Genomic DNA, 13555 nt, shown 5'->3' with positions numbered 1-13555 from the left:
AAATAATTTTGTGTGATTTGTGAAATTGGAATACCTTTATCAATGAACGTGGTTGGAATTTAGCTCAAATATCCATATGTACAAATATGTAAAAAAAAAATTACAAAACAACACTGTCCAGTCAAACAATGACAACCTCTCACCTCAAACTCCAGGTACTCCTCCCGTTGCTTGTGCTCTTCTAGGTCCCGAACTTTGGCCTTTTTGTCTGGAATTACAGCATTGAGCTCGTTCAGCTCAGAGGAGATGGTACGGAAGCGTGTCTCATGGGATTTCACCTGCTCCTCCTGTCAGAGTCCAAGGCAAACGAGAACCGTTAATGTAGCGATAACACATTCTGCCTAATTCTGCTCAATGTGGATTTGAGAAATTGTACTCTGTACTGCTGAGATGAATGGAGGACTGTGTCTTTAAAGATCTGCCTCATTGACACGTTTCTGGGGTTGATCTTAGATACTGGGTAGCAATACTGGGAGGGAGGGAGGGAGGGAGGGAGGGAGACAAATAGAGGGGAGGGGTTGGAGAGGGATGAGAGAAAGAGGGGAGGGAGAAAGAGAAAGAGAGGGATGAGAGAGGGGTGAGAGGGGAGGGAGAAAAAGATAGATGAGGAAGGATGGGAGGGAGGGAAGGTTGAGAGAAAGAGGGGAGAAACAGAGGGATGAGAGAGAGTGAAGAGAGGGGAAGGAGAGAGAAAGAGGGGAGGGCGAGGGAAATAGATGGGAGAGAGGGGTTGTAGAAAGAGAAATAGAAAGAGAGCAGAGGGAGAAAGAGAGGGATGAGAGAAAGAAGGGAGGGAAAGGGAAATAGAGGAGCGAGAGCAGAGGGAGAAAGAGAGGGATGAGAGAAAGAAAGAAGGGAGGGAGAGAAAGGAGAGATATGGGAGGGTGAGAGCGGGAAGAGAGAGGGCTGAGAGAGGGGAGGGGGTCAGGGTAGAGGGATCTGTGTACCTGAGACAGCTTGGTGCTGGAGCCTGGAAGCAGAGGGCGGCTGAATTTCTTCTGAGAGCCGATGGCAGCGGGGAAAGGAGGCGCTGAGAACATGGCCGACACTGTGTTGATCCGGGTGATCCACGACTGCATCTGCTCTGCATTACTGAGACAGAGAGTTAAAATCAGTGGTCAAGCTGTGGCTGCTGACTGCCAGAACTAGACGTCACAGAACACAGTTACAGAACACAGGGAACAGCAGGTCATCAAAGGAGGAAGAGTGACACTTATCCTCAGTTCTACGTTTTTTTATTCACTTCTAAATTGAAATTGATCCCGACCCTAAAAGAAAGTGTGTATCTAGGACATCCCAGACGACGCTGTCCTCCTGGGACCAACACGCATCATGATCATCAATCTGTATCAGAGCCTGGAGCTCTAAGACAAGAGCAGTTCCCACTCAGCACTCAATAACTAGTGTGTTTATGGGACAGGCAGTACAGCACAAATTTGTAGAAGGCAGAGACAGTCATGTACTGAGGCAAATACAAACCAATACAAACTAGGTCAGATAACTACATTCTAAACAGTGGGAAATCACAAAAAAATGTGCACCGGGCAGAGATAGAAATCGAGTGGGTGAAGGTGGAGGAGTATTGAAGGAGGACAGCGAGACTCACGGTGCTTGGAAGAGGAACACTCTCCAGTCTGCGGTGCGCAGGTAAAAAACATTGGGCCTCTTGCTGTAGTCTGTTGCCTTCATGGCCAGAGAGTGATGGATGGACACAGCGTTTTTTAGATCCTCTTCAGACAGCTGCTTATCCGGACGGTACTCTCCCTACGGACCAGTCAGAGAGCAGAACGCTATCGCACACGTCCAATCGGAGAGTGGGAAATGCGGGTGGTGGGAGGGGTGTGGTTTGGCGTACCTTCTGCAGGTAGAGGACCAGTCCCTTTAGCATGACGTAAAAAGTCTTCCAGCCTCTTTTCCCCCGAGGAGCTGAAAACCAGGAATAGAAACAAGTTAAATATGCACTAACTACCTGCTGCTCTCAGATGGGATGTTTATTTGAACATGGTGATTCATCAAACGCAGCCACAGAGAACAGAATTCGCCCTCCTACATATTTCCCACTATACCTCTATGAGCGCACAGGCATTGCCATTGAGGCAATGTTTCTTTTGAAGAAGTGTATTTTCTCCACGAGATTAACAAATTGGCTTATACCTCCAGATTACCTAGTTGAAATTGACTCTCACCAGGTAATCAGAAAGGATCAGCGAACGAAGTTGCAAGTCCCACCCAGTTGACTACATAATTCATTGTGAATCGCTACTGGAGTCCTCTACCTTTCTCTATGAATATAACAGGTTGACAGATGAGGATCGAGGAAACCCACTTTTTTTGCCATCAGAGTCCGCGTGGACCTTCCGCACGAGAAAGCCATTCTTATAGATCAGGGCATCCGAGTTCTGAGCCACGCCCAGACCACTGCCGATCCGCTTCATTGTGTGGGAGGCCGAGTCAGTCCGCAAATCGGCCAACTCGGAGAAGGACTTGCGTAACTCCTCCTCATCGCTGCAGGAGAGAATAAAAAAAACAAGAAATGAATTCATCTTTGTCAACAACACCTGCTCATCTGCCCCGGTTCAGATCTGGTATCCCTGTACGAGATGAAGAAGGAGCAGTCGTCGTAGCTTGAAGGTAAGAGACCGGTAATATCTTAAGCCATTATCGAATGCACCCAGGCTACCACTCACGTCAAGGCCTCTCCAAGGTATTCACGGTCACTGGCTGTCTTTCACCCACAGTGAGAAGCCACATCCCTTGATGTCCCAGCAGAGCAGCTTGCTGGTCAATCACTGAGAAATGTTCACAAGAACAGCCAGGGACAGAACTCCAGAGGCTCTCAGAAGAGTGGCAGCCTGAATGCATTTGATAATGGATTTAGATATTATGAGCCTCCTACCTCCAAGCTATGAATATTGTTCATTCTGCTTTCAGTACAGGAATGCTGGATCTGAACTGGGTCTAAACAGAATGCTTGCAGAACTCTGCACCAACACACACCAAATAAAATTGGGTCCAGTCACTGATCATTCAAATACCTAAAATGAATGTATTCCATTAAAAACTGTCACTGATCATTCAAATACCTAAAATGAATTTATCCCATTAAAAACTGTAGGAAGAACGATCTGGATCAGTATGAGTGGCAAGTGACTCACTGTTAGATAACAGATCCTCTCTGACTGACCGTGGTGATTTTTGATGCCTTTTTTCTGTGAACTGAGAGATCGTACTGTTCCATTATGTGAGAGAGCATCTTACTGTACTGACATTTGGGTTGGATGGTGTCTCCCACCCCCTGAACACATCGACTGAAAGCAGATAAATATACCAGTGAAGCCTGTCAGCTGGCGCTGTACACATTCATTAAGGGACAAGCTTTAAATTGTTGTTAGTCAGGGGCGGAGTGGCGTGGCATTAAACGGGTCTAACCGCCCTGTCACATACACACGTACGTGTGGACACAAAACAAAAGAACATACACGCAGGCACACAGATCCTTCATCAGGAGACAGCTGACAACACTCTCAGGAGGCCTGGGGTCTGTCTCAACATGAAGAGCCTCTTACCACCCCGCTGACCATCCCTCCCAAAACCAGGCCACATAACACTTGTGTTAAGCCTAAACTCCAATCACAGACGTCATTAAAAAAATCAAGTCAAAGTCTCCTTATAATGATTTCGGACTGAATACCTATCAATCTGAATTGAATTTAAATTTAACATTGAACAAATGTATATTCACATCACAGCAATATTACAATACACATTTCGGTATGATACAATTATACATGCGGTTACTGCATTGAGTGGCACAGAATCCTGTGAATTTGGTTTAGCTTAAGCTACAGGGCCACCATGGGCATTAGCCTTGTGTTTAAGCTAATAGCATATGCACATTCTGAACACCATTGCACCTGCTGGATCTTGTAGCTACATCCTAACCATTGTTCAAATTCTGAACAGAGGAAAACCAAAACATCGGCACATACTGTACACTAAAGCTGTTGCTAAGTAACTGCTGACCTCCCTGAATGCGCAAGAGCAAGTGGTGGGGAGGGGAGTCACAGAGAAAGAATCAGGTGGGGGGAGAAATCAAACTAGAGGGAAAAGGAATATACAGACAGACAAAGAGAGAAGAAAGAAGAACAGGGAAGAGGGCACAGATAAGGAGAGACAAGAGAGAGGAGGACAGAGGAGAGGGGACAGAAGAGGAGAGAGAGGAGGCACATGGTGAGGGTTGGAATGTTGGGACAGGGAAAGATGAAAGCAGCCATGAAGGGTGAAAAGAGATGAGAGAACATACTGCATCCTCCCCTTGCACTTCTTCATAGGCTGACTGAACCTCCCAATGTGCGTGTGTGTGTCTGTCTGTCTGTTTGTGTGTGTGTGTGTTTGCGTGCACTTCAGATTCGGAGTGTGACGTCGACCTGTAATTACAGAGAGAGGCAAGGAGGGAACTGTATCCATGGCAACAAAGTCTGGAGAGCTTATGTCTTAAATTAGGGGCTCAGGGCATCACAAATTCTAGGTCCAGAATAGCTACCCCTGGCACACGAACAGTCTGGCAAATGCTATAGGGGCACAGTCAGTAGTTGATTCCGTAGTGGGAATTTGCTTTACACCGATCAAAAGGCTAATTCCAATAACAAACATCTCATCCGGCGAGAGCGTCTTTCATCAAACCCATTTTGTAACCGTAAAAGAAAATATATCTAACACAATTTGAGTTGTTGCACAAAATGAGCGCCATTTTTATTAGCAACATTTTACGTAGAGCCAACCAATGGAATTTTAAAAGTCTGCTTGGTTAAATGAATTTCGCTTCAACTCAGACCACATTTCAACAAATCCGATTTTTGGATACGAATAATGTCTTGCTTTACCGCCTCCATCAACGCTGTTCTTTGAAGTGATCTCGTTTTAATATGGTGAAAGTATTCATTTTCATTATTTCTTTCAAATTAGACATTAAAAATCAAATATTTAAATCACAGACTAAAAGTCTGTTCAAATTTTTGGGTCGTTTTTGCTGTGTTTTGTGCAAAACTGAGCAGATCAGCCATGCTACTTTAGTTGGCACTTAACAGTTCTATAGCAATTTGTTTCATTTATCCTCTAGAGATGAGAAAACATGTTGGGACATGTGCTCTTTCTGACAGCATGTAAAATGCACTGAATTACTGTAAGGACCCAGTTGTGGTGTGATAAGGCACGCTCACTCAATGAACCCAGACATATGGCCGTCCTTTCATGGGAACATAAACATCATTCGTATGCTGAATACACTTACATGGTCCACTGGAGTTTCTCGTTTCTGATGGAGTTGTACAAGGCCTAGTGAGAAGGACAAGAAAAAAAACAGATGTCACATATATGAACGTGGTTGTGTGTGTGTGTGTGTGTGTGTGCGTGTGCGCGTGTGCATGTGCGCGTGTGCGTGCGTGTGCGTGTGTGTGTGTGTGCGTGCGTGCTTGAATTCATGTGTAATGAACGTGTCCTTTGACCCTTCCGGTGTTTGTGTGTCATGTCAAACAACAGTCAATGAATAGATTTCTTGATCGCGCCGTGTCATATTGATCATAATGCCACATTGCAACCAATCCAACAATAGACTTTACCCTGCATTTTCCAAGCTGGGCCTTCTTTTTGCGGGCCTGCGGGTGGTTCTGTCCGTCCTGGGACCTACCCAGGAGGTCAGGGAACGACAGGGGTTTGAGGGAGCGAGAGCGGGGGGCGCGAGGGTAGCGGAAGGGGTCCATTACCCTGAAGTCCCGCCTCACACGTACCGAGCAGAGAGAGCGGGAGCGATTCCTCCCGTCTGAGTGGATGCTGTTGACACCAATCATTGTGGCGTAGCAATCAGAGCACAGGCCAACGGGTTAGAGATTGTGCAGGGTGGGATAAAGCCAGATCATCCCTGTTTTTCTTTGCTCAGAGCCTCACAGATTCTGTATACCGCCTCCTTCAAGCGTAATACGAAAATTCAGTTAAAGGTACAGATAAGAGAGAGAAATTGCCCTTAATTGAGTTGTCACTTTTTAGCCAGACATGCAGAAAGACGCTCAGTCAGTTCACTAGGTTTTTAAGGGAACCAGTGACGAGTTTAGCATTGGCCTCCAGCCCTCCAGGAGGAATCCGGTTCCTGCATAATGGATCCATAGGCATTCATTATGTATGTACAGAGAAACAGTGGTGTGCAACAGTCAATTCTTTAGCACCATTCCACTTCGGGTCTATGAAGTTGCGAGTCGTTCCGGAACGATCTCAGCCAACTGCCAAAACACTATGCCAGAGCTGAAGCATATACAGATTCCCAGTCCACTGTAACACTAGTGCTGCTCAAGACACAGATGAAACACCTGCACTCTTATTTTACACACACACACACACACACACTCTCTCTCTGAGATCATCAACAGCCGATTATTTGGGGCTGAAGGATGACCAAAAATATCATAACAGAAGGAGACAATGGGAGCAGTGAATGAGGGACTGACGCTGCACACATAAATCACAGCTCACACACACACACTCCCGACAACAAAATTCACAGCAGCACAGTGAAAGGCAACGGAGGAAGAGACTTCCACCCACACACAGGCAGTCAAGCTGTCAAAGAGAACCCTGAAACAGATGCTACGTCACGTCCAACAGGATCTAACAGCAAATATCCAAGGCTTGCCAATACAGATGTGTCCAAGGCAGCAGATTCCAGATGCGACGGAGAGGCAGGTGGAGATTCAGACCATCCTGTTGCTCTTTTCTTAATGACAGGTTGGTGGTGCGATGATGACGGACTGAACAAGTGTTCTCGGCCCCTTCCTTTCGCTCTCTTTGTAATCCCCGTATCAGGATCTGCTTCTCTTCACGCGTTTGTCTTTGAACCTACATGGTTTTCACACATGCACCGTTTACTTATTTCGCCTCCATATGTGTCAATCTCAAATGTTCCTTCCTCTATATGAGAGCAAACAGCTTCTGCGCTTCACATTCCTTTAATCTTCCCTAGTTATCATACTGTGACTTTCCTGTGTGCGTCAGATGAGAAATAAAATGGATAGAATCGCAGTTTCAAAAGAGGACTGAGAGCTCCCTTTCTCCATCCGTATGTTTTCTCCCTCCCTCCCTCTATCCTTTCTTCTCTCTCTCTCTCCCCCTCTCTCTCTCTCTCTCTCTCTCAATGCGCATTTCTCTCTGGCTGAGCAGCAAATCCTGGTCCATGTTTCTGTTCAGATCCCTCCCTCCTTGAATTGTCAATCATTTGCTTCCATATCAATGTTTTTAGAAAATGCAGATCTTTCCACTCTCCATTTCCATTTGACTTAATAGAAAGTCACTCTGTATAGATACCAGTGTGACACAGTCGTACCTTTAAAAACAGTTTGAGAAGGCCTTACAAATACTGCTACTATTTTGTGGGTGAGATGTAATTTACAAAAAAGGGGGGCGGGAATAAAAGGTATGAGGAATGTATAGAACATAATGTAAATCATTACATAGAAACTATAACACTACTAAACGAATAGATCCAAAGGGTCTTACACAACTGATTGATATCTAACATTTCCAGGTCACTCAGGAAAATAATCCCCCGCTGAACCTCACTCAATCTGGTAATGGCTAAAAATAATTCTCGTGTGCACTCACAAAATTAAAGTTTTAGATTAGTTCTTAAAGGGGAACAAATCCTTGTAGTAGTACACTGTAAAGTTGTCATTTGTACCCTTCATTAGGAGTGTGCACTTTAAGGTAGGTAGCTCACTAAGGTAGTTTGTATTTGCTGACTAAAGTATCAAAGTAGTGTGGTCAAAGACGTACTAACTTTGCACAATCAAGTTCCCCAAAAAGTAATGTTTTAGGTTTTGGAAAAATTGGGTTTTCATATATCTTTGCACTATTGTCAACATCATGAACAGGACCCACTAAACAGAGCAACACTGGCTGCAGCCGGCTAATGTTAGCCAATTGAGCCAAAAAATATTAGCCACCAGCCATTATCTATTAAACTGTGTTCACCCTGTCTAGTTGTTTTTGCCACCCCTGAATAATTATAATATATCTACTTAGGCCTTGTCTACAATATCATTGGAATTTAGTTACTTTGGACCAGCTAGCTTAGATAGATTTCCTGACGGCAACAGTACTTACTGGACTCTCAGGGAAAGGCAATAAGTAGCAAATGTCCCCAAAGGGCATGCAGCTCCAACAGGCTAACCCACCAAATTTATATTGGTTTCTTTAAAAATAATTTATTACACCCCAGGTGACAGAGCTTTTGTAGTAGGCTACGCTCAAGGCTGGACTGTTAAAGAACTCTTCCACCCTACCTCATCCCAGATAATTCTTTCATCTTATCCCCTAACCTAAAGTGCCTTCCCCACTTCCATGAACTTTTCTGAATTTTGGGATGAGGCAAAAATGACGTACTTCCTCTGTGTTTTTTGTCATGTTTTCCTTTAACACAACAACATTGTGAACTTGTGGAAATTGATTGAGGCTAGCCCACTCCCCTGTATATCTCTCCCTGACTCTGATAGCTTATTCAGCTCAAGTTTTTAAACGTTGGATGAGTCCATGCAGTAAATCTCTTTCTAATGTTCCTGATGGCAATGGTCTGCTGTTTTATTTGTATTCTGTGGTTTCTGTGGGGTGTTTTTCTAGGCTAACAAGCCGGATAGGCTAATTAGCAGTATAAATAAATAACTTTTAAGATTTCCAAGATAATAGCACACATTTTAAGTTTTTATAACTGGTTAAACACTTACCTAAAGGATTATTAGGAACACCATACTAATACTGTGTTTGACCCCCTTTCGCCTTCAGAACTGCCTTCATTCTACGTGGCATTGATTCAACAAGGTGCTGAAAGCATTCTTTAGAAATGTTGGCCCATATTGATAGGATAGCATCTTGCAGTTGATGGAGATTTGTGGGATGCACATCCAGGGCACGAAGCTCCCGTTCCACCACATTCCAAAGATGCTCTATTGGGTTGAGATCTGGTGATTGTGGGGCCATTTCAGTACAGTGAACTCATTGTCATGTTCAAGAAACCAATTTGAAATGATTCGAGCTTTGTGACATGGTGCATTATCCTGCTGGAAGTAGCCATCAGAGGATGGGTACATGGTGGTCAGAAAGGGATGGACATGGTCAGAAACAATGCTCAGGTAGGCCGTGGCATTTAAACGATGCCCAATTGGCACTAAGCGGCCTAAAGTGTGTCAAGAAAACATCCCCCACACCATTACACCACCACCACCAGCCTGTACAGTGTTAACAAGGCATGATGGATCCATGTTTTCATTCTGTTTACGCCAAATTCTGACTCTACCATCTGAATGTCTCAACAGAAATCCAGACTCATCAGACCAGGCAACATTCTTCCAGTCTTCAACTGTCCAATTTTGGTGAGCTTGTGCAAATTGTAGCCTCTTTTTTTTCTATTTGTAGTGGAGATGAGTGGTACCCGGTGGGGTCTTCTGCTGTTGTAGCCCATCCGCCTCAAGGTTGTGCGTGTTGTGGCTTCACAAATGCTTTGCTGCATACCTCGGTTGTAACAAGTGGTTATATCAGTCAAAGTTGCTCTTCTATCAGCTTGAATCAGTCGGCCCATTCTCCTCTGACCTCTAGCATCAACAAGGCATTTTCGCCCACAGGACTGCCGCACACTGGATGTTTTCCCTTTTCACACCATTCTTTGTAAACCCTAGAAATGGTTGTGCGTGAAAATCCCAGTAACTGAACAGATTGTGAAATACTTAGACCGGCCCGTCTGGCACCAACAATCATGCCACGCTCAAAATTGCTTAAATCACCTTTCTTTCCCATTCTGACATTCAGTTAGGAGTTCAGGAGATTGTCTTGACCAGGACCACACCCCTAAATGCATTGAAGCAACTGCCATGTGATTGGTTGATTAGATAATTGCATTAATGAGAAATTGAACAGGTGTTCCTAATAATCCTTTAGGTGAGTGTATGTTGTTATGTAGGCTTGTTCCCAGAGCTGAAAATGGATTCCAATTCTTAGCAGTACAAGACCTACCCTGTGTGCATTTGTATAGGCATAATCACAGAATTAGACAAGAACACATAGAAACATTTTGTTTTTATCTTTTATTTTTGAGTTAGAAACTGTAAATAAACTTTAGTTTGAAATGACCACTGAAATGGGCAAAACACATCTCAGTAACAAGTCCAATGAATCCAACTACCAACAGATTTGATTAATTTAGAAGAAAAAAATAAATGATTTATCTGCATTGCATAAGGCTAATCAATCAAAAAATGTGCATGCAAAAACACATAATTGAAACAAACCATTCAAATTAAAATCAACCTACGATTAAGTATGCTTGAAAATATGCCTGCTGATGACTGTATAAGTGTGTCGTGATTGTACATTTATATTTAAAATTTTTATAATTTTTTTAATAAAAATGTACAATTATACCATAGTTAATTAACCTCTGAAGGTACAATATATGTATTTTGATCTTTTTGTACCACTGAGAACAAAACTGCAACCTAACCATATACATTCTAATGTGGTGTGTTTACAGTACAGAATGGAAGGCCAAACCACATTCTCATAATCAACAGAAGTTTAGTAAGTTTAGTTTGACTAAGAACCAAAATAATCTGGTAACCTTAACAGATAATCATAATCATTCATCAAATGCCTCCCCCCCACTCCCTCTCTCTCTCTCCCTCTCCTTCTCTGGCTCTGGATCCCAGATGCCTTGTAAAATGAGTCCTTCCCTGAGTTCTGGAGCTTTACTCAAACCTGACCTCCTTTCGGCATCCGCTCCCTAAACGGTCACCTGGCTTTCACCTGTTCACCGGGAGGAGAGGAACAGCAGTTCCACCATCTAAACACACACCGCACGGAGAGACAGTGTGTGTGCCAGGGGAAGCAGCCTGTCAGAAAGCGAATCTTTCACAGCCTGTCTGGTCCAGTGGGATGGTAGAGGGTGACGTGCACACTGAAGTGCTCTTCCATCAAGCTCAAATGAAAGGGAGCAGCTGTCTTATCAGAGGAGGACAGAGGCTAAAACACAATGTCATATAGACAGGACTTCACTTCTTGTTTGTTCTTTTGCTCTGCCCCAGATTGACCCCCAACTAATTCACTTTTGTAGATCTTAGAGGATCAGATAGGATTGGATACCTGGAGGCTAAGGTGGAGCAATTCCCATATCACTTGTACCCATCCAATCTTTAACAATCTTTGTGAGTCCATTTAATTTAGGAGGCAGATTTTTTGCGGGACTGACCTTGCACATAGTCCCGGCCAATTTCTCCTGTTCAATCCAATAAATGTATCACATTAAAGCGGATATTCCAGGTCAGTTTCTCCGTACTGAGTCGGGACGTTGCCTATTTTTAGATGACACGGATTCACCCATTAACAGAGTGAGATCAATGAGCCTGGACACATAGTCATGTCAAAGCGCTCTGTGTCGACGTCACCTCTGAGAGTTGCTGAACAGGGTGATGCCTCGATTGCCTGAAGCCTGGCGGTGCACGTCCACTGCCTGGCGGTGCACGTCCCCACGTCCACTGCCTGGCGGTGCACGTCCCCACGCCCGCTGCCTCGCACGAATACAATGCATTTTCTATGAATAGCGTCAAGGTGTTGTTGACAGTGGCGCAAAGCATCTCGGGAAGGCAGCGCATGAAGCACATGAAGGAGTTGGGCCACAGTCAATATTATGCAAATGAATCATGTTAAATCATTGCGCATTATGACAATGTAGACATGTAGCCCACTCGTATGTGCATTGAAACCCTGTACTTTCTGTCCCGGGGGGTGGGGGGGGGCTAATGGTGAACATCCACTTTTCCGGTGTGAATTTGCCTGCAAACGTACCGCCTTGCGGCAGATGGTTGCTTATAGACAGCTCAAACGGCCACGCTGCCTTCCCAAGATGCTTTGCACAACTGTAAACCGCCACCGTCCACTGGTCCGGCGCACCTGCTGCCCCAGGCGGCTACAATTCATTTTCTATTAATCGCGATAAGGCGTTGTTGACGGTTGCCCAAAGCATCTCGGAAAGGTAGCGCGGCCGTTTGAGCTGTTCTGGAGCCATGGTCAATATTATGCAAATGAATCCGGCTAACGCTAGGCGTTTATCCAATGGAAGTAGAGTCGTTCATAAACAAGAGACAGTCTTCCTTGTTGGTCCATCCTTGTACTGCAATGGCACATGTGAAATAAGTTAGCTCTGTGTTGTTAAATGTGCTGTGTTTATTCAGCATTGAGTTGTATGTTTTACACATAGACTGTAAAAAAAAATGGACGACGCCCTTTCGCTCTTTTCCATTGGTGAAAACTGAAGCCGCCAGTGTCCCGATACGGCGCTGACATCTTGGACTTGCGTCTGCGCAGATAGCGATCTTGGGACCAGTTCTGCGCAGTAGTTATGCGCAGTAGCGAGCAGGAAGTAAAGCCGTAAAGCCGCGAAATCAACAGCCCACCCCTGTGCCCCGCCCTCACTCTCCCTCGCAGAATGCGCATACCGTAATCAATTGCAAGTCCAAATACAGTACAACCTTTGCTTGTTAAACCTAGACGATATGTTATAGCCTAACTTACATCATGTTTAACCTCAATTTAGAATAGGCCTAATACAAAAATAATTGGTAACTTCTAGCTAACAATCACCTGCTAGCTATTAACATGGCTGTTAACGAGGCTTGTTGTCTTTTAGCTAACGTTAGCTAGCCCATTACATTTATTTACTAATTAAATAGCTTATAAATGTAACTTACCGAAAAAAATTCAAAGATCGATTGGAAATGCCAGATCGGTTAGCACAATGTACTGCAGAACAACCCATTATGTCCATGTGAAATTATATCAATTATAGAAATTTAGAGATTAAATGTAAAGCTCCAATCTCCTCAGTCCTCCGAAGATCGCGAAAAAAGCCTGATGGCGCTTCAGTGGCTCCTCGGGTCAGATAGCTGTCAATCACAGCTGTGAATCACAACGTCACACCACCGTTTTTAGAGCATTAAATAACTAACTAAAAACCAACTTATTTTAAAAACAAACTCTTGAATTTACATTAGCGTGATACAAACTACAGTAAATGACAGAAACCAGCTTCGGAAAAAAGATATTTGAAGGGTAATTTAATTGTTTAGTTGGTCTCGTGTCCCATTGAATAACATGGGGAGGGCGGGGTTTATGACCTATTCTGGGACCACTCACCAGGGGGCGATCGAGACGTTTTGGCTTCACTTTTCAGGGCTTGTGCGGCACGCTTGGTTTTACATGGCAGCACCACAGAATTACGTTGTCTGCTAGCAGAGTGCTCATTATAACGTGTTTTTATTTTGCCCATTTTGGCTGGTTTGCTAGCTAGGCGTTGCAGGTTGTAAGAATTACATCAATGAGGCATATGAATTGAGTAGAGATATATACAATGTAAAAATGTATTAAAATATGTTTATTTTCCAATTTTAACCATTGTAATTTGACGTTCCTTCTTACAAATGTGCTATTCTCAAACCTTAGTACACAGCTTACCTGCTGTTATGACGCT

The 13555-nt window shown here is 44.1% G+C and overlaps 1 protein-coding gene across 5 annotated transcripts in view; it reads right to left on the bottom strand.

The window, feature by feature from the left end:
* Nucleotides 1-13555, bottom strand: part of psda (pleckstrin and Sec7 domain containing a) — a 44903-nt gene that overhangs the window by 3659 nt on the left and 27689 nt on the right. For all 5 annotated transcript variants that reach the window (XM_010870213.4, XM_010870212.4, XM_010870215.4 and 2 more), the window contains 6 exons: nucleotides 5291-5334; nucleotides 2327-2505; nucleotides 1856-1926; nucleotides 1607-1764; nucleotides 948-1092; nucleotides 144-287 (listed from right to left, as the gene is read on the bottom strand). In XM_010870213.4, coding sequence (XP_010868515.2) covers nucleotides 144-287; nucleotides 948-1092; nucleotides 1607-1764; nucleotides 1856-1926; nucleotides 2327-2505; nucleotides 5291-5334 — 741 coding nt within the window. The remainder of the gene's footprint in view (nucleotides 1-143; nucleotides 288-947; nucleotides 1093-1606; nucleotides 1765-1855; nucleotides 1927-2326; nucleotides 2506-5290; nucleotides 5335-13555) is intronic.

This window comes from Esox lucius, chromosome 6 (assembly GCF_011004845.1).
Source record: "Esox lucius isolate fEsoLuc1 chromosome 6, fEsoLuc1.pri, whole genome shotgun sequence".
NCBI lineage: Eukaryota > Metazoa > Chordata > Actinopteri > Esociformes > Esocidae > Esox > Esox lucius.
The sequence above is the reverse complement of the archived record's forward strand: the minus strand, read 5'-3'. Positions and strand labels throughout refer to the sequence as shown.